The sequence below is a fragment of the Numenius arquata genome, chromosome W (genome assembly GCF_964106895.1).
Source record: "Numenius arquata chromosome W, bNumArq3.hap1.1, whole genome shotgun sequence".
NCBI lineage: Eukaryota > Metazoa > Chordata > Aves > Charadriiformes > Scolopacidae > Numenius > Numenius arquata.
Window position 1 is genome coordinate 27,766,473 of NC_133615.1, and position 21,484 is coordinate 27,787,956.

General features: G+C 46.0%; 1 protein-coding gene across 1 annotated transcript in view; it reads right to left on the reverse strand.

Moving 5' to 3' along the window:
* Positions 1–21,484, reverse strand: part of LOC141476622 (ubiquitin-conjugating enzyme E2 R2-like) — a 90,211-nt gene that overhangs the window by 15,373 nt on the left and 53,354 nt on the right. Inside the window, exons 2-3 of the mRNA XM_074165396.1 lie at positions 19,068–19,154; positions 13,680–13,777 (exon numbers count right to left, since the gene is read on the reverse strand). Coding sequence (XP_074021497.1) covers positions 13,680–13,777; positions 19,068–19,154 — 185 coding nt within the window. The remainder of the gene's footprint in view (positions 1–13,679; positions 13,778–19,067; positions 19,155–21,484) is intronic.

Genomic DNA, 21,484 nt, shown 5'->3' on the forward strand with positions numbered 1-21,484 from the left:
GAACCTGATTCGTCAGCTGGAGACCCAAGGACTGATCAGCAAGACTCGCTCACCCTTTAACAGCCCGATATGGCCAGTGCGAAAGTCTGATGGAGACTGGTGGCTAAAAGTAGACTATTGTGGCCTGAATGAAGTCACACCCCCAGTGAGTGCTGCTGTGCCAGACATGCTAGAACTGCAATATGAACTGGAGTCGAAGGCAGCCAAGTGGTATGCCACAATTGACATTGCTAATGCCTTTTTCTCTATTCCTTTAGCAGCAGAGTGCAGGCCACAGTTTGCTTTCACCTGGAGGGGTGTCCAGTACACCTGGAATCGACTGCCCCAGGGGTGGAAACACAGCCCCACCATTTGCCATGGACTGATCCAGACTGCACTGGAGAAGGGTGGAGCTCCAGAACACCTGCAGTACATTGACGACATCATTGTGTGGGGTAATACAGCAAAAGTAGTTTTCAAGAAAGGTAAGAAAATAATCAAGATTCTTCTGAAAGCAGGTTTTGCTGTACAAAAAGGTACAGTCAAGGGACCTGCACGAGAGATCCAGTTCTTGGGAATTAAATGGCAAGATGGGCATCGCCAGATCCCAATGGATGTGATGAACAAAATAACAGCTATGTCCCCACCTACTAACAAAAAGGAAACACAAGCCTTCTTAGGCGTTGTGGGATTCTGGAGAATGCATATTCCAGGATATAGTCAGATTGTGAAACCTCTCTATGAAGTGACTTGAAAGAAAAATGAGTTTACGTGGGGTCCTGAGCAACGACAGGCCTTTGAGCAAATTAAACAAGAGATTGTGCATGCAGTAGCCCTTGGACCAGTCTGAACAGGACGGGACATTAAAAATGTGCTCTACACTGCAGCCATGGACAACGGCCCTACCTGGAGCCTATGGTAGAAAGGACCAGGAGAGACTCAAAGTCAAACCCTAGGATTCTGGAGTCATAGAATCACAGAATCATAGAATGGTTAGAGTTGGAAGGGACCTTAAAGATCATCGAGTTCCAACCCCCCTGCCATGGGCAGGGACACCTCCCACTAGAGCAGGTTGCTCAAAGCCCCATCCAGCATGGCCTTGAACGCTTCCAGGGATGGAGCATCCACAATTTCTCTGGGCAAACAGTTCCAGTGTCTCACCACCCTCACAGAAAAGAAGTTCTTCCTAAAATCTAATATAAATCTCCCCTCTTTCAGTTTAAAAACTTTACCCCTCGTCCTATCACTACACTCCCTGATAAAGAGTCCCTCCCCATCTCTCCTGTAGGCCCCCTTCAGGTACTGGAAGGCCATTATAAGGTCTCCCCAGAGCCTTCTCTTCTCCAGGCTGAACAGTCCAAACTCTCTCAGCCTTTCTTCATAGGGGAGGTGCTCCAGCCCTCTGATCATTTTTGTGGCCCTCCACTGGACCCGTTCCAACAGGTCCATGTCCTTCCTGTTTTGAGGACTCCAAAGCTGGACACAGTACTCCAGGTGTGGGGTCTCACGAGAGCAGAGTAGAGGGGTAGAATCACCTCCCGCGACCTGCTGAGCACACTTCTTTTGATGCAGCCCAGGATCCGGTTGGCTTTCTGGGCTGCCAATGCACATTGGCGGCTCATGTTGAGCTTCTCATCCACCAACACTCCCAAGTCCTTCTCCTCAATCCATTCTCTGCCCAACCTGTATTTGTGCCTGGGATTGTCATGCCCCATGTGGAGGATCCTGCACTTGGCTTGGTTGAACTTCATAAGATTTGCATGGGCCCACCTCTCAAGCCTGTCCAGGTCCCTCTGGATGGCATCCCTTCCCTCCAGCATGTCGACCGCGCCACACAGCTTGGTGTCGTTGGCAAACTTGCTGAGAGTACACTCTATCCCACTGTACATGTCTCCAATAAAGATGTTAAACAGCACTGGTCCCAGTACTGACCCCTAAGGAACACCACTTGTCACTGGGTTCCACTTGGACATTGAGCTGTTGACCGCAACCCTTTGAGTAGACTGTTCTGCCAGTTCCTTATCCACCGAGTGGTCCATCCATCAAATCCGTGCCTTTCCAATTTTGAGACCATGTGGACAGTGTCAAACACTTTGCATAAGTCCAGGTAGATGATGTCTGTTGCTCTGCCCTTATCTACCAATGCTGTGGTAATATCGTAAAAGGCCACCATATTTGTCAGGCATGATTTGCCCTTGGTGAGGCCATGTTGGCTGTCACCAATTACCTCCTTATTTTCCACGTGCCTTAGCAGAGATTCCAGGAGGATCTGCTCCATGATCTTGCCAGGCACAGAGGTGAGACCAACTGGCCGGTAGTTCCCTAGGTCTTCCTTTTTTCCCTTTTTGAAAATGGGGGTTACATTTCCCTTTTTCCAGTCAGCAGGAACTTCACCAGACTGCCACGACTTCTCAAATATAATGGAAAGCGGCTTAGCAACTTCATCCGCCAACTCCCTCAGGACCCATGGATGGATTTCATCAGGTCCCATGGACTTATGTACCTTCAGGTTCCTTAGAAGGTCTCGAACCTGATCTTCTCCTAGAGTGGGCGGTTCTTCATTCTCATAGCCTCTCTTTTTGCCTTCTGTGACTTGGGCGGTGTGGTTAGAGCCCTTGCTGGTGAAGACCGAGGCAAAAAAATCATTCAGTAACTCAGCCTTTTCTATATCCTGGGTGATCAGGTCTCCTGTTTCCTTCCGGAGAGGGCCCACATCTTCCCTAGTCTTGCCTTTATCCCTGAAATATCTATTAAAGTTTTTCTTATGATCCTTGATGTCCATGGCCAGATTTAATTCTGTCTGGCCTTTAGCTTGCCTAATCTGGTTCCTGGTCACTCGGACAGTTTCTCTGTATTCCTCCCAGACTACCTGCCCTTGCTTCCACCCTCTGTAGGCCTCCTTTCTGGTTTTGAGCTTATCCAGGAGCTCCTTGTTTATCCATGCAGGCCTCCTGGCTTTTTTGCCTGACTACTTCTTTTTTGGGATGCACCTCTCCTGAGCTTGGAAGAGGTGATCCTTGAATACTAACCAGCTTTCTTGGACCCCTCTCCCCTCCAGTGGTATATCCCATGTTATCCTGCCAATCGGGTCCCTCAAGAGGCCAAAGTCTGCTCTCCTGAAGTCCAGGGTAGTGAGTTTGCTGCGTATCCTCCTCGCTGCCCTAAGGATTTAGAATTCTACCATTTTGTGATCACTGCAGCCAAGGCTACCCTTGATTTTGACATTCCCCACCAGCCCCTCTTTGTTGGTAAGGATAAGGTCCAGCATGGCTCCTTTCCTCATTGGCTCCTCTACTATTTGAAGAAGAATGTTGTCATTGACACATTCCAAGAACTTCCTGGATTTCTTGTGCACTGCTGTGTTGTCCCTCCAAATGGTGCAAAGAAGCACTGGAAGGTTGGAAACCTATGCCGTACCCTATGCTACTGCCTGGAATACCATCCTGGACCTTGAAAAGTAAGTCTTGTGGCAACATGGTACTCCAGAAAGAATTGAGTCAGGCAATGGGACAGTAACTGGGCAAAAGAACATGGCATCGAGTGGGTATATCATATCCCCTATCATGCACCAGCTTCTGGAAAAATTGAACGATACAATGGATTGTTAAAAACTACCCTAAAAGCTATGGGTGGTGGGTCCTTTAAAAATTGGGACAAGCATTTAGCACAAGCTACCTGGTTAGTTAATACCAGGGGATCCATCAATCGAGCTGTTTCTGCTCAATCAGACCTTCTACATACTGTAGAAGGGGATAAAGTCCCTGTGGTGCATGAAAGGAATATGCTAGGGAAAACTGTTTGGGTTTTTCCTGCCTCAGGCAAAGGCAAACCCATTCGTGGGACTGTTTTTGCTCAAGGACCTGGATGTACTTGGTGGGTGATGCTGAAGAATGGAGAAGTTCAATGTGTACCTCAAGGAAATTTGACCCTGGGTGGGAATACTTAATTCTGAACTGTATGATGTTAATTTTCATATAATACTAACAGTGTCCCATAAGTGTTTTTCAGGATAACACAGCAATGATGAAACCTAAGCTGGATTCATCAAGTGGCATCCAGCAAAACTTCTCCAAGATGGACATGCTCCCCATGGGCACGAATCACAATGAATTTCACACCATCTTTCCTACTCTGAAAATCTGATTCACTATGAAATAGACTTAATGAACTTTTGTATATAAAGAAAAATCATAACTGAGTGACCTGCATGTATCTATCTACATATATATATGTGTGTGTGTATAGATTTCATAGATAAAAGTAGTGATCTGAGCATGATGCAAATGGTATGGAATAAGGGGTGGAATGCCCTGGTTTGAGGTAAAACAGAACCAACTTTCTGTTCAGTAATTTTACATCTTGGCTAGGCCTCTTGTAACTCTGAAATTAACAGCATATTGTGGAGAAAACTGTTCATTCTCAGAGCGATAAGACCAATGTTTGTACTTCATGCCAAGGAATGGTATGCAGAGAGGCTCTTGCTTATACTTATTGCTATAACAACCAAGGGCAGCTAATTTCATTATTTTCCCTGTTGGAGGGTCGGAAACGGAAAAGCATAGAGTGGACAGGACAGGTTAGGTTGATGGTTGGACTAGATGATCTTAAATGTCCCTTCCAACCTAGACAATTCTATGATTCTATATTTCATTAGTTTAGTTCATTCTAAACTCATAAATCTCTTTATCTCTCCCCCTTTTTCTCCTGGAGCGAGAAAGTTGGGGGAGAGCATCTGTTGCCGTCATAGGCCAATTCGGCCTAAACCATGGCACTGAACTAGAACTAACTTTGAGAGGTTGCTTCATACTCACTTGTACTTGGTACAGGTGAATTGGATAACGTTTCTTTCAAGGTCTGAAGGTCAGATTCCCAACCCTTCATGACTTCACACGGATAAGATGCACCATTTCTCTTGAGCCTTTTTAACCTTGAAGTAGCATGCTCCAGGAGGAACATCAGTTGTTATGATTCACTGACTTCTACAATTCCTAGTCTCCTGCCACGTTAGCTCTAGTTCAGCACTTTGCAGAGAGCGTGTGTGACAATCCTATTCCAAGGGTCAAGAATCCAATAAATCCCTCTTGATAGATCTTTGCTTTGACAAAGGCTCTTTTCAAATGAATTTAACGAAGCCAAGTTAGATGAAAGCTGAGTCAAACTATCAGATAACCCTTTTCAAATCACTGCACTCCCTCAGGAGTGCTGAGATCCCTAGCTGGATTTACCAATAAATAACAGATTTCAAGTTGGGGAACCAACATCTAATAAATCACTCTGAAAGCAAGCATAATTCTCATATGATATGCTAAAAATCTAGAGGCAATTATTTTAATCTTATTTGCATAATAAATCAGATTTTAAAAGTCAGAACAGGAAGCATCTTACTTCAAGGTTTTTCCACTACATCACTTACTACTCCAGCTGCACAGGTCAGTGAGCTGCTACTTGATATGAGTTTTATCAGTTTTTTTATTGGCAGTGTCTTGTAATGAGAATGAAATTCAGCTGGCATTTCAAAAAAATGGACAGGTTAGCCTTGAATACCTCCGATTGTCCCGGTTTGAAGTAAAACCGAACCAATTTTCTGTTCTGTAACTTTACATCCTAGCTAGGCCTCCTCTAACTCTCTGAAATTAACGGCATGTTGTGGAGAAAACTGCTCGTTCTCAGAATGATAAGCCCAATGTTTGTGCTCCATGCCAAGGAATGGTGTGCAGAGAGGCCCTTGCTTATACTTATTGCTATAACAACCAAGGTCAGCCAATTTCGTTATTTGCTCCCTTAGGGGGTCGGAAACGGAAAAAACGTAGAGGGGTCACATCGGTGGGGAGGAGTGGACAGGACAGGTGACCCAAACCTGACCAACTGGGGTATTCCATCCCATCTGCCCCATGCTCAGTATAAAAGCTGAGGGGTCAAAGGGTCAGCCCCTTCCTGCGATGGCCGACGTCCAGAGAGGACTCTGTCTGTTCATCTGCCTTTGATCCCAATCCGTGTGTTCCTGACTCCAGAGCTGGAATCCAGTTCCCATTCGTCACTGAGTCCAGTCTGGGACTTCCCCAGTGCCTGCCGGTGACGTGACTGTCATCCTGGGAGCTTGATACGGTTTTGTATATATTGTATCTATTTCATTATTTTCTTCTTTATTTTTATTTTAATATTAATTTTTCATTAAAGTAGTTTAGTTCATTCTAAACTTCTGAATCTCCTTATCTCTTTCTCCTCCTCTCTCCTCTTTTAGGGGGTGGAAGGGGGGGGAAGGGCCATCTGCCGGTCCGGTTTTGGTAAATTCAGCCAAAACCACGACAGATTTATTGGCGCCCAACGTGGGGCTCGAGCGACTGTGGTCTGTTAAGATTGCCTGAATAGTTTGAATTCCAGTTTGCTTTCACCATGTTGTACCTACAGGATATGGTATATGATATTTTTAGGGACTTTTTTATGAAGTTGATTGATTTAGCGGTGCTTAACTGGTTGGACATATTGACTTCTTGTATTGAGGTAGGTTTATATTTGTTCTGTGTTTGGATGCGGTGGTATAGGCGTGCTATGTTGGTGTGGTCTGGTGCTCAGGTATATAATCTGAGATTTGCATTTGGTAGGGTATCTTCATGTTTCGGGCATCGCATAATAGATTCTGCCGCTAATTACACTTTTGATTTTGCCTGGGGAAAGTTTACTTTGCCTGTTCATGATTATTTAAAAATGTTACCAATTGAACTAAGGGGTGGAAAACCTACGGGCTGGACAGAGAATGATTGTTATGATTGTCTCTGTCAAGTGGGCCTGATTTTGATACTTATGACACTGAATGTGCTGCAGGCGTTAGATCTTATTAGACTTGAGGAGTATCAAAATGAGCATTGTGTGACAGGCAACCTCGCTACTCAAACAACAGAGACACAAACAGTTGCCCCCCCCAGCCCCAGCGACAGTCACAGCAGGGACGCAAACAGTTACTTCCCCAGCCCCAGCGACAGTCACAGCAGGGACGCAAACAGTTACTTCCCCAGCCCCAGCGACAGTCACAGCAGGGACACAAACAGTTACTTCCCCAGCCCCAGCGACAGTCACAGCAGGGACGCAGACCGTTGCTGCCCCAGCGAGAGTCTCAGTGCAGACACAAACAGAACCAGCCCCAGCCCCAGCCCCGGCCCCGGCCCAAGCCAAGCCAGCGGCACCGGCCAAGGCCACGCCGACACCGGCGCCAACGGCATCGGCTGCTCCCCCACAGCCACCGGCACAAGCCAAGGCTCCGGCACCGGCGAAAGCCACGCCCCTGGCCCCGCCGACACCGGCCCCAGCGGCAGCGGTCGCCCCCCCACCGGCTCCGGCACCGGCTTCGGCACAAGCCGCGCCCCGGCCCGTCCCGGCCCCGGTCACTCAGCAGCCGGCGGTGAAAGTGGCTCCGCCGCCCGCACCCCCCGCATCTCCATCGCCAGCCCCTCCCCCGCCCGCAGCTGCACCGGCTGCTCCGGCCCCGACAGCCAGCGCTGTCACTGCTCCAGCCCCCAACCCGAGCCCTGCCGCTCCCCCAGCGCCAGCAGAACCGGCACAAGTTGCCCCGGTGACCAGGAAGCAGAAAAAGAGGTCGGCTCGGTCCCCTGCTCCTTACGACAAGGACATGCCCAAGCTAGAGAGCTCGGGAGAGGGTTCCTCTGATGAAGATCCAGGACAGGGTCCTTCTGATGGGGATAAAGGAAAGCACCCTCTTACAACACAGTCAACCGGTCGGGCAGCCCCTTCTCAGGTAGATAGGGGAGAGGGTCCTTCTCAGCCAGCCTCGATACAGGATGATGCCTCAGATGTAGATGTAATTATTAACTCTTTGTCCTTAAAGGATTTGCGAAATCTGAGGAAGGATTTTACTCGTCATGATGGGGAGCCACTTCTCTCTTGGTTGCTCCGATGCTGGGACAGTGGAGCTAATTCCATAGACTTAGATGGTAGAGAAGCCAGCCAGCTGGGAAATCTGGCCAAAGAGGGAGGTATTGATAAAGTGATTGGGAATAAGGCAGAGGTTCTCAGTCTCTGGAGGCGACTGTTATCAGCTGTAAAGAGCAGATATCCCTTTAAGGATGATATCCAATGCCGTCCAAGGCAATGGACCAGCATGGAGAAAGGTATTACATACCTGAGAGAACTGGCTATTCGAGAAGTGATTTATGGTGATTGGCAAGTGACTATAAATCCTGATGAAATGCCATGTCAATGACCTTTGTTGAAAAAGTTTGTGCAGAGTGCACCATCAGTGTATTCCCACACTTTGTCAACAATGGTCTGGGGAGCATCTGATACTGACACACCAACTGTAAATGAGGTTGCTGACAGGGTGCGACAGTATGAAGATAGTCTCTCTCGTCCCATTGGTGTTGTAGCAATAGAAAACCTGACTAAGAAAGTGGCTGAACAAAATAAAACACAGACTGAGGCCATAGAGAATATGAATAAGACAAAGAATGAGACAATAGAGAAAATGACCAAGGCAATAGTTGAGCAAAACGAGACAATTTTTCACAAACTGCTTGAAAAACTTGCTGAGATTGGGAGAGAATCTTACTCTTCTCCAGCTCAGGCTCAAGTTGCAGCTCAGGCTCAAGCTCCTGCTCAGATCCAAGTTGCAGCTCAGACTGAGGTGCCTGCTCAGACCCAAGTTGCAGTTAAGACCAGAGTTGCAGCCATTAAGAAAAAACACCCTCCTATGAGACCAACCAAAGGGAAACAGGACTCGCTCCGAGGTTTCCTGTGGCTTTGCCTCTGCAATAATGGAGAGGACATGAGGAGATGGGATAAAAAACCTACTTCAGCCCTGCAGGCACGAGTGCTTGAGTTGCAAGGTAAAGCAAACAGAAGAAAGGATGGTTACATGAATATGGCTGCTCCAGTTCAGAATATGCACTGCCCCTGTCCAGACAGGAACTCACCTTGCAATTGTAGATGCTGTCCTCAGCATTAGGGTTGCCCTGCCTCCAGCCAGGAGGAGGAGAGGGATAACGAGTTTATTGGACTGTGTGGATTCGATGGCCTGGCACATTAGAGCCACGAAAGTATAGAGCCCTGGTGGACACTGGTGCACAGTGTACCCTAATGCCATGGAATCATAGAGGGACAGAATCAGTCACTATTGCAGGAGTGACAGGAGGATCTCAAGAACTGACTGTACTGGAGGCCGAAGTGAGCTTGAACAAGAATAAATGGGAAAAGCATCCTATTGTGACTGGCCCAGATGCTCCGTGCATCCTCGGCATAGACTACCTCAAGAGAGGGTATTTCAAAGACCCGAAAGGGTATCGGTGGGCTTTTGGTATAGCAGCTGTGGAGACTGAGGGTATTACACAGCTGTCTACCTTACCTGGCCTTTCAGATGACCCTTCTGTGGTGGGACTGCTGAAGGTTGAAGAACAGCAGGTACCACTTGCTACTTCCACGGTGCATCGACGACAGTATCGCACTAACCGTGATTCTTTGATTCCCATTCAGAACCTGATTCGTCGGCTGGAGACCCAAGGAGTGATCAGCAAGACTCGCTCACCCTTTAACAGCCCGATATGGCCAGTGCGCAAGTCTGATGGTGACTGGCGTCTAACAGTAGACTATCGTGGCCTGAATGAAGTCACACCCCCAGTGAGTGCTGCTGTGCCAGACATGCTAGAACTCCAATATGAACTGGAGTCGAAGGCAGCCAAGTGGTATGCCACAATTGACATTGCTAATGCCTTTTTCTCTATTCCTTTAGCAGCAGAGTGCAGGCCACAGTTTGCTTTCACCTGGAGGGGTGTCCAGTACACCTGGAATCGACTGCCCCAGGGGTGGAAACACAGCCCCACCATTTGCCATGGACTGATCCAGACTGCACTGGAGAAGGGTGGAGCTCCAGAACACCTGCAATACATTGATGACATCATTGTGTGGGGTAATACAGCAAAAGAAGTTTTCAAGAAAGGTAAGAAAGTAATTGAGATTCTTCTGAAAGCAGGTTTTGCTGTGAAAAGAGGTAAGGTCAAGGGACCTGCACAAAACATCCAGTTCTTGGGAATTAAATGGCAAGATGGTCGTCATCAGATCCCAATGGATGTGATTAACAAAATAACAGCTATGTCCCCACCTACTAACAAAAAGGAAACACAAGCCTTCTTAGGCGTTGTGGGATTCTGGAGAATGCATATTCCAGGATATAGTCAGATTGTGAAACCTCTCTGTGAAGTGACTCGAAAGAAAAATGAGTTTGTGTGGGGTCCTGAGCAACGACAGGCCTTTGAACAAATTAAACAGGAGATTGTGCGTGCAGTAGCACTTGGACCAGTCCGAAGAGGACAGGACATTAAAAATGTGCTGTATACTGCAGCTGGAGATAATGGCCCTACCTGGAGCCTATGGCAGAAAGGACCAGGGGAGACTCGAGGTCGACCCCTGGGATTTTGGAGTCGAGGCTATAAAGGCTCCGAGGCCAACTATACTCCAACTGAGAAAGAAATCTTGGCAGCCTATGAAGGAGTTAGAGCTGCTTCAGAAGTAATTGGTACTGAAGTACAGCTCCTCCTGGCGCCCCGATTGCCACTGTTGGGCTGGATGTTCAAAGGTAAAGTTCCTTCTACTCATCATGCCACTTATGCTACCTGGAGTAAGTGGGTTGCCTTAATCACACAGCGAGCTCGAATAGGAAACCCAAATCGTCCAGGAATTGTAGAAGTGATCACAAACTGGCCCGAAGGCGGAGATTTCACAATGCCACCAGAGGAGGTGGTAACACGTGCTGAGGAAGCCCCGCCATATAATGAACTCTCAGATAATGAGAAACAGTATGTTTTGTTCACTAATGGATCTTGTCGTATTGTAGGAAAGCATCTAAGATGGAAAGCTGCTGTATGGAGTCCTACACGACGAGTTGCAGAAGCTACTGAAGGAGAAGGTGAATCAAGTCAATTTGCAGAGGTAAAAGCTATCCAGCTGGCCCTAGACATTGCTGAGCGAGAAAAGTGGCCAATACTCTATCTTTATACTGACTCATGGATGGTGGCAAATGCTCTGTGGGGATGGTTAAAACAGTGGAAGCAGAGCAACTGGCAGCGCAAGGGTAAACCCATTTGGGCTGCTGAATTATGGCAAGATATTGCTGACCGGCTAGAGAAACTAGTCGTGAAAGTACGCCATGTAGATGCCCACGTACCTATGAGTCGAGCCACTGAGGAACATCGAAACAATCAGCAAGTGGACCGAGCAGCTAAGATTTTCCAGACAGATTTAGATTGGGAACATAAAGGTGAACTGTTCTTAGCTCGATGGGCCCATGACACTTCAGGTCATCAAGGAAGAGATGCAATGTACAGATGGGCTCGTGACCGAGGGGTGGATCTAACCATGGACGCTATTGCGCAGGTTATCCACGACTGTGAAACATGTGCCGAAATCAAGCAAGCTAAAAGGTTAAAACCTTTGTGGCATGGAGGTCGGTGGTTGAAATACAAGTATGGGGAGGCTTGGCAAATCGACTATATCACACTCCCTCAAACCCGCCAGGGTAAGCGTTACGTGCTTACAATGGTGGAAGGAAGCACCGGATGGTTGGAAACCTATGCCGTGCCCCATGCCACTGCCCGGAATACCATCCTGGGCCTTGAAAAGCAAGTCTTGTGGCGACATGGTACTCCAGAAAGAATTGAGTCTGACAATGGAACTCATTTCAAAAACAATCTTATAAGTAGCTGGGCAAAAGAACATGGTATTGAGTGGATTTATCATATTCCCTATCATGCACCAGCTTCTGGAAAAATTGAACGATACAATGGATTGTTAAAAACTACCCTAAAAGCGATGGGTGGTGCATCCTTTAAAAATTGGGACAAGCACTTAGCGCAAGCTACTTGGTTAGTTAATACCAGGGGATCCATCAATCGAGGTGGTCCTGCTCAATCAGACCTTTTACATACTGTAGAAGGGGATAAAGTCCCTGTGGTGCATGAAAGGAATATGCTAGGGAAAACTGTTTGGGTTTTTCCTGCCTCGGGCAAAGGCAAACCCATTCGTGGGACTGTTTTTGCTCAAGGACCTGGATGTACTTGGTGGGTGATGCTGAAGAATGGAGAAGTTCAATGTGTACCTCAAGGGAATTTGACCTTGGGTGAGAATACTTAATTCCGAGTATGATGTTAGTTGTTTACAATACTAACAGTGTTCTATAAGTGTTTTTCAGGATGAAACCTAGCCGGATTGATCAATTGGCGTCTAGTAAAACTTCTCTGATGATGGACATGTTACCCATGGGCACGAACCACAATGAATTTCACACTGTCTTTCCTACCCTGAGAACCTGATCTGCTGTGAAATGGACTTAAGCTTTTGTATATAGAGATAAATTATAACTGAGTGATTTACATATATCTATCTATATATGTATGTATAGATTTTATAGATGATAGTAGTTGTAATCTAAGCATGATGCAAATGGTATGGAATAAGGGGTGGAATGTCCCGGTTTGAAGTAAAACCGAACCAATTTTCTGTTCTGTAACTTTACATCCTAGCTAGGCCTCCTCTAACTCTCTGAAATTAACGGCATGTTGTGGAGAAAACTGCTCATTCTCAGAGTGATAAGCCCAATGTTTGTGCTCCATGCCAAGGAATGGTATGCAGGGAGGCCCTTGCTTATACTTATTGCTATAACAACCAAGGTCAGCCCATTTCGTTATTTGCCCCCTTAGAGGGTCGGAAACGGAAAAAACGTAGAGGGGTCACATCGGTGGGGAGGAGTGGACAGGACAGGTGACCCAAACCTGACCAACTGGGGTATTCCATCCCATCTGCCCCATGCTCAGTATAAAGGCTGAGGGATCAAAGGGTCAGCCCCTTCCTGCGATGGCCGACGTCCAGAGAGGACTCTGTCTGTTCATCTGCCTTTGATCCCAATCCGTGTGTTCCTGACTCCAGAGCTGGAATCCAGTTCCCATTCGTCACTGAGTCCAGTCTGGGACTTCCCCAGTGCCTGCCGGTGATGTAACTGACATCCTGGGAGCTTGATACGGTTTTGTATATATTGTATCTATTTCATTATTTTCTTCTTTATTTTTATTTTAATATTAATTTTTCATTAAAGTAGTTTAGTTCATTCTAAACTTCTGAATCTCCTTATCTCTTTCTCCTCCTCTCTCCTCTTTTAGGGGGTGGAAGGGGGGGGGAAGGGCCATCTGCCGGTCCGGTTTTGGTAAATTCAGCCAAAACCACGACACCGATACTTAGCGATCCTTCAGTGATCTTCTTTTGGCAGGAAGAAAACTACCTAACTGCTCAAGATACCATGCTGCAGGACAGGAGACAAATACCAGAAGGCAAACAGTAGGTAAGATTATGCACGAAGTTACTCCTACTGGGCCTGAATACCCCAAAATGTTCTTTTCCACTAGTGGTATCTTGGAGGAGTTTGAAAAACTTAAGTGTAGGATAATATAGACTGGGAAAGGCTAAAACATTTGAGATTTAAGAGCATGAAACCCTGTGAACAGGGCAGAAGTCTCCACATTGTTAGCCCAGCATCAGGACACACAGCACTTCAGACAGATTGATAAGTCTGGTTCCCACCCAATTCAAGACCTAAAGCTCCCAAAGTCTTAAATTCCTTTCCAAACCTTTCCCAACACAGGCCTTAGTCTTGGAGAGACACGACAGGCCTTTGAGGTCACCGCTGTACATCAGATTCACACTGTTACCTGACGTTTTGAGTAGGGTTCCACCTCTCAGATGGCAGCTCTCCACTTTGTGGGTCATCTACAGGTGGGTGAAGAATTGAAATACATACATCTCCATTCTGCAAGACAGAAACGAAAGTTCAGAATAGCCTGGCTTGAGGCAGAGGTCCGATGACTCAAATCCAACACTATGTTCTGAGCAGTTTAACCTTGTTGATACGGTCACCCCAAAGTACCAGTAAAAATACATGCAAGAACTGGAAACATTTCTCAATTCTTCCTGGGTCTACTGTATTTATATGTTCAAAAGTCTCCCTTGCTAAACAGGATTAGTCTACAAATTGGTACAAAGCAATCTCAAGTCAAGAGGTTTAAAGAATGTACCAAAGCAAGCAAAACCAAAAATGATGTCATATAAACCTACATTGATCTCCAGACAGCAAGTACTGTCACCGTGATAGAAGTGAGCTTTAGTCACAAGAAATCCAAAGTAAGGTTAAAAAAAAAAAACAAACTTTGTTCCCAGTGGTAGCTGAGTTAGCTACAGGAATTTTTTTAATTGAAGGGTTTAGCACTCTACTAGCTCAGGTATCATAACAATGCTTCTCCTGGGACACAAGGAGGTTGAACAGATGTCTCCCCTAGGACACAGCTGTTTGAAACATCAGGTAAAAAAGCAGGAGATGCTTTCTGAAGGTTTCACTGAAAATCCCTTCCCGCATACAAGAGGAAGAATATTTTGACAGCATATGAAAACCATAAAGCCACATAATCCTCAATCTGTGTTCTACTCACCAGTGTTATAGCCTGAATATAGATTTAAAGCTCCATAAGGCCTACCATTTTTAAACACTTGAAGAAGCCTGTAAAACCAATTCTCCATCAGCAACAGCACTCTGACACGATTACTTTGTAGGAGTGCTGTAGCAGTATTCACCACAGATGATATTCTCTGCTGAAGTTAACTCCATGGGCTTGTGGGGTCCTAATGCTTTACTGCAGGATGGGGTGAAGGTGCAGATGGGGCCTGAGGCTGGCCAGCAGATGTTAGCCTCTCTGGCTTGCTGCCTCTTGCAGCCAGCTACCGGGATGTCTTACAAGTTCCCAGAGGCAGCCCCGCACCTTCAGGTGGCACAGCCTTAGCTGATAGGCAGCACTCACACTGTCCCTTGTCACCCTGATCCAAGGTACAGGTTAATGATAGGAACAAGAGAGAAGCTGCCGATTGGTTCTGTTCAAGACCACAAGCTGCCAGTTCCCCACACACCTGGTCTCATCTATGTCCTGAGGACCCTCCAACACTGCTCAACACACAGGAGCCAAAACACAAAGTAGCACTGCTCACAGCGATAGCATCTGTGCCTTTGAGGCTGAGCCAGTGATCACAGCTACAGATAGCAGCAGCTCACCTGAAGGGCCTCCCAAATATTTCAACTTTCCTTGATTAACCATGATTTTTGTTTTATAGCCAAACAAGATCCTGCTTCAACATTGGAGGCTTGTGATCAGTATCCAGATTTCAGCAGCTCACTAACCCTGCCAGATATGCAAATTTAGCAAGCCCTCATCATTTTGAAGCTTTTTTTTCCTCCATAGAACACAACAAAAAGCAGCAATGTAGTACCTGGAGCTGCTGAATACCCACTTATATTGCTGGAACAGTTTGCCATAACAAGGCAGTTTCCTTTTTAGGACTCCAACAGGCTTGTGCAATCTAGGAAACATTTTTTAATATCATTTTAAGGTGAACTTAACCTTACTAATGTTAGATTATGTTCACAGCCTATTCTAGTTTTATTCATGATTTCCATGAGTTTACTCAGTTTCTCCTTTAACTATCTCCTGGGAGAATACTGTGCTGGTGGCCAGGAGAAACCATCGCTGCACTCAGGGGAAGTTCCTCGTGATCAGGTAAGCAGCATGCGGACAAGCAGATATTTGGCAATATAAAGATATAGAGGGAAGCAAGAATCTGAGAAGTTTCCCCTCTTGCAACAATCAACGTTACATGTTTGAGAATTCAAGCAGGGCAGCACTGCATTATAGAGTCCAGAAGGGTAAAGGTGTCATGGGGCCTGATGAGATCAGCACAAGGTTTTAGGGATCACTGTAGTCAATGGGAGAGCCTTTCCCCACACACATTTTTGAAAGACACAAACAAGGGCGGGGTATTCATCTGCCAATAGGAAATAGCCTATACTTCTATTAGGACTGAGAACGTAAGTCATAAAAACAAAACCCATCTTGAATGCAGTTTTACCAAAATTCAACTAGATGACCCAAGTAAAGTGGAGATGGGGAAAAAACACAAGTTACTCAAGTCTCATTGCTCAGAACTGAAACATCAGTTCCAAGCTCTCCATCTGGTCCCACCAGCAGATTCTGTAATCTGTTACTTTCTTTCATCTTCCTTACGCCGTAAGATTTTTTTTTTCCCCCTCTTCCTGGCAAAACCTCAAACCTCAAGCCCTTTGCTGATTGATTCTCAGTTTTGTTTGGAGTTATCCAGTGCCTCATCTTCATTGTTTAAATGTTGTTTCCAGAACAGCCTGCAAGCTGCTTCAGATTCCCTCAGTACCAAGAAATACTGCTATGAACACAAAATACAAAGCTGAGAGCTGGAGTGTTTGAAGAGTAAGCCCAAGATATATCCATCAAGTTTTGGGTTAGTTTCTCCTCCTACCTTCAGTTGTTTCTAGAGCCAATTTTTCATCTTTCCCACCTGTCGTGGTTTCGGCCGAATTTACCAAAACCAGACCGACAGATGGCCCTTCCCCCCCTTCTCCCCCTCCCCCCCCCCAAAAAGAGGAGAGAGGAGGAGAAAGAGATAAGGAGATTCAGAAGTTTAGAATGAACTAAACTACTTTAATGAAGAATTAATATTAAAATAAAACAAAAGAAAGAAGATAATGAAATAGATACAATATATACAAAACTGTATCAAGCTCCCAGGATGACAGTCACGTCACCGGCAGGCACTGGGGAAGTCCCAGACTGGACTCAGTGACGAATGGGAACTGGATTCCAGCTCTGGAGTCAGGAACACACGGGTCGGGATCAAAGGCAGATGAACAGAGTCCTCTCTGGACGTCAGCCATCGCAGGAAGGGGCTGACCCTTTGATCCCTCAGCTTTTATACTGAGCATGGGGCAGATGGGATGGAATACCCCAGTTGGTCAGGTTTGGGTCACCTGTCCTGTCCACTCCTCCCCACCGATGTGACCCCTCTACGTTTTTTCCTTTTCCGACCCTCTAAGGGGGCAAATAACAAAATGGGCTGACCTTGGTTGTTACAGCAATAAGTATAAGCAAGGGCCTCCCTGCACACCATTCCTTGGCATGGAGCACAAATATTGGGCTTATCATTCTGAGAACGAGCAGTTTTCTCCACAATATGCCGTTAATTTCAGAGAGTTAGAGGAGGCCTAGCTAGGATGTAAAGTTACAGAACAGAAAATTGGTTCGGTTTTACTTCAAACCGGGACACCACCAGGACTGGAAGAGGTCCTTTCCAAGACTCATTTTGTACATACCATTTTGGTAACCATTTCCCACTCACCTCCTGCATGAGAATTTCTGGATTCAGAATCAACACCTGCAGCATGGATCTGCAGTAATCTGCAGGTCTCAAAGTTGTCTTTATTTATAGATCAAACTCCCACATAACTGAAATAGAGCCTTAAAGGGAAACATCATCCTTGGCTACACACAAGATTCAGTGCCAAGTCCAAAACTCAAGTCAGAATACTGTCAGATGACCAATTTTAAGATGTCCCTGGGCTTAGGGCAACCCTCCTGAGCATCCAGTAATTAAAGCTGGTTAGTATCTTGTTTTACACTGAATTTTGGAGAGGTTTTTGGCCATTTATTACAAAGCCATCAGTGCTGTTTTCACCATGACATTTGAAGTATGCTCATTCCAGGCTGGACATTCAGTAGCAGCAACTTGTTAGGAAAGGGCCTTCCAAGCCCAAGGCATCAACTGAAGCCATCGTTTGTTCGCAGCAAGGAAGAGAAGTGACATTCCTGTTTTGAAGTGGACCCAAAGGAAGCCTGCAGAATCTCTCATAGGAAGGCCTGTGATAAGGTGACAGAGCTGCACTAACAGGAGCATTTTTGAAAGGCCTTTAGCTCTTCATAAAATATTCAAGCAGTACTAGCAGGCTGACACACTTGGCTAGGATATCCAAGAGTTTAGCAGGGATTTGACTGGCCTCCACTAAAAGCTTAAGTCAAGTTTTGAGCCAAAACAGGACTTCAACTTTCAAATACAACTCTATGAAATTTAGCAATTCTGAACCAATTGTATGAAATGAAATGCTTATTCTCACAGTCTTTGCAGTAGCACTATTAGCAGAGACTAACTCTGTCTCAAGCTGCTGCTCACATGAGTTCTAACATAACAGCTCAACTCAACCAGGCTCTAGGATAAGCTTTAAAGATCACTTGATAGATGAAAGCCCAGCAAGAAACACAACATAGTCCATTCACACTAGATGCAGGGCAACATATGCTATGCCCCAGCAACAGCTGAAGTTAGCCTGAGCACTGCCATATTAACACAGCTGGGCCACCATCATCCCCTGAGCTAGTCCATCAGCAGAGCACTATGCCATGCTGAGATGCACCAGACATCCTCATTGCAGCACTTCCCCCAGTGCTTTACCTTAAATCTCTCCAAACAGCCTGTATTCAGCATCATGAAGACAATGCTTTCAAGCTAGGAGTGCTGCTTTCTAAAAAGTATTTATATAAAATCATTCCCCTTCTGGACCTGCTATATAGTTGTACCATAACCCATACATGCACTGAACTAAGGGCCACTTCAAATTGGCTAGCAGACATTAAGTTCAAAGGTATCTGTTCACTCTGGTCCCAGGGCGTGACTCCTCCTGAAGCTGGACTCCAGCTCCAGTTCTTTCTGCAGTCAGAATACCCCAAGTCTAAACCCCTTCATCATAGGCCGACTGCTGCAGAAAACCATTTCCCACTATTTCTTGTCTCATCACACAATTTTATAGGATATACTCAAATTAAAAATGTACTTCAAAGGTGTACAAACAACAACTAGTTGCCCAAGTATCACAGTAGGGCAAGACCGCACACACCAGCCTTGATCCAAGAATCCCCTAAAATTATCAATGCTCATGGCATAGCACTTCAGCTGGGGCTGCCTGCTGCACTTGCAGGTATGAGAAAGGCTCCATCCCTGCCTACAGGAACAGCACTTCCTACAACATTCAGATTTAACTCTGCAACCGTGAAGCTGACATTTAAACACCAACAGCTAACCACTTTAGTTATGGCTAGAGACATTTAGTACCTTCAATACTTCTAGAAGTCTAAGAATATAGACAACCTTCTCAAATGCCTAAGAAAAAAAATTAATTAGTTTAAAAAATACTTTACCTCATAAATATTGGGGTGCCACATTTTGGTCAGGAATCTGAAGGTAGGTGGTGAATATGGATAGTCAATAGGAAATTTAATGTGAGCCTGGAAAAAAGCAAAATATTTTAGTTAAGAAACAGAAGAGATCAACATGCAACCATTACAGTGAAAACCTGGAAAACACATTTTCTGTTAAGTCCATTAAATAGCTTATTGTTTTTATCAGTGGCCATGTGGACACACAGTATAACTCTACACAGTTTCTTATGAGCAAAACAGTAACTGAACAAGAAAAAAAAAACTAAACACCAGGACTTACCTAGGCTGGTAATGCTCAGAAAACAAGCCAAAAGGCATTTACCAAGTCCTAATTCAATCAGTACTATCCAACAACTGTTGTTCAAGAGGGTAAAAATAGATTTGAAAAGCTAGAACTCAAGGACAAAGGAGTCCAGGAAGGCTGGACATTCTTCAAGAAGGAAATCTTTAAGTCACAGGAGCTAACCGTCCCCATGTGCTGTAAGACAAGCCATCGGGGAAGACCACCAGCCTGGCTAAACCAAAAGCTCTGGCTGGAACTCGGAAGACAAGAAAAGATTGTGGCCGTTGGAAAAAGGGGTAGGCCACTCAGGAAGACTACAAAGATTGCATGAGGCTATGCAGGGAGAAAATTAAAAGGACCAAAGCCCAACTAGAACTTGATCTGGCTAAGGCTGTAAAAAAAAAAAAAAAAAATTGAGAATTTTGAATACCCTTTGGATGCTCAAACCAGCTAGGTTTTTTGAATGTGTTTCAGGTCTTGGTCTTGCTTAGGGTTAAGCATCAGCACATATGCAGGCACACTATTCCAACCCCCGTGATGAGCACTGCGGCTACTCCAACCATCACAACAAGCGAGCGCTGTAGCTGGTTCAACCAACCCATGCTGGTATCAGTTGCCTCTATACAGAACAATAGATACACAAAAAAATCAGTTTGCTTAGGAAGAAACAGAGGTAAGCACCTGATCCTTATCCCTGAGTGAGCTGCAAGATATACAAAAAGATTTCAGTAATCATCCAGGTGAGCAATCTGTCACCTGGCTGCTCTGATGCTGGGATAAGGGGGGCAGTAGCTTGGAATTAGAGGGTAGGGAAGCCAAGCAGCTGGGATCCCTGTCTAGGGAAGGGGGTATTGACAAGGCGATTGGAAAAAGAACATAAACTCTCAACCTCTGGAGGCAACTTCTGTTAGCCGTAAAGGAAAGGTATCCCTTCAAGGAAGATATTATACGTCACCCAGGCAAGTGGACCACCATGGAGAGAGGTATCCAGTACCCGAGGGAATTAGCTTTGCGGGAGCCGATTTATCATGGACCTGGACGACCCGCAGTCAACCACAGATCCAGATGCAGTACGATGTATCCAACCCATATGGCAGAAGTTTCTACAGAGCGCACTATCATCGTATGCCAGCGCATTGGCAACAATAAGCTGAGGAGATGCAGAGGCACCAACGGTGGATGCAACAGCTTGCCAACTCTGACAATATGAAGGAAGTCTTTCTACTTCCCTACGGACCTGCGTCTCAGCTGTGGAAGGACTGTCCAAGGAAAACAAAGGCCTGTTTGAAAAACCGTTCTGGGAGTTCCAGCAATTCAAAGAGGACAGGTCCTACACTCCACCCATACGGACCAGTATCTCAGCTATTAGGAATAAGCGTTTTCCTGCTCAAGAGAGAATAGAGGGTACACACCATGAGGCACCCTGTGGTTTTACCTCCACGACCACAGAGAGGACATGAGTGATTCAGAAAACGAACGGTTACAGGTTGTTAGTGCGGATGTATTACAGTCTGGGAAAGAGCAAAAGCTCGGGGCCCCAGCATTCCAAGATAAAGAAATGGCCTTGTGTATAAGATAGCGGGAGCAGCTGCATGCTAAGGAGGTGCTGAGGAGGAACCTAACTGTCTGGGAAAGGTGTCCATCTGGTCAGGACAGGGGAGGAGATTTTTGATAATGAGTTCTTAGAAATAATTAGAATAGTAACGCCTTTAATTATAATAACCTGCCCACCTTAATGAATATGTATGCTTTTCACCATAAATGGACGCTTGCTTCACAAACCGGTGTGCAAGTTTGGTGGAGAGATCCCCCTTGCACCCAGCGCTGCAATAAACATACCTGCTTTATAACTCTCTGCGAGTTGTAAGGTTTGTTTCCGCGCGTCAGTTTGGCACCCCAGATGGGACCCCCTCTGTCCGGCTGCGGGACCTGCTGAGGACGGGACTCCTCTGGGCGCCCCCGAGATTTCTCAGAAGGACTCCCCAACTCATTCAGATCACCGCGGGGACAGACAAGGACCATCTCCTGCGGACCAGGTATGTTTAGGGTTTCTTAAGGGGGGGACCTGTAAGTCGTGAGGAGACGTCCTACGCGTGGTAAAGAGTCGGTGTAC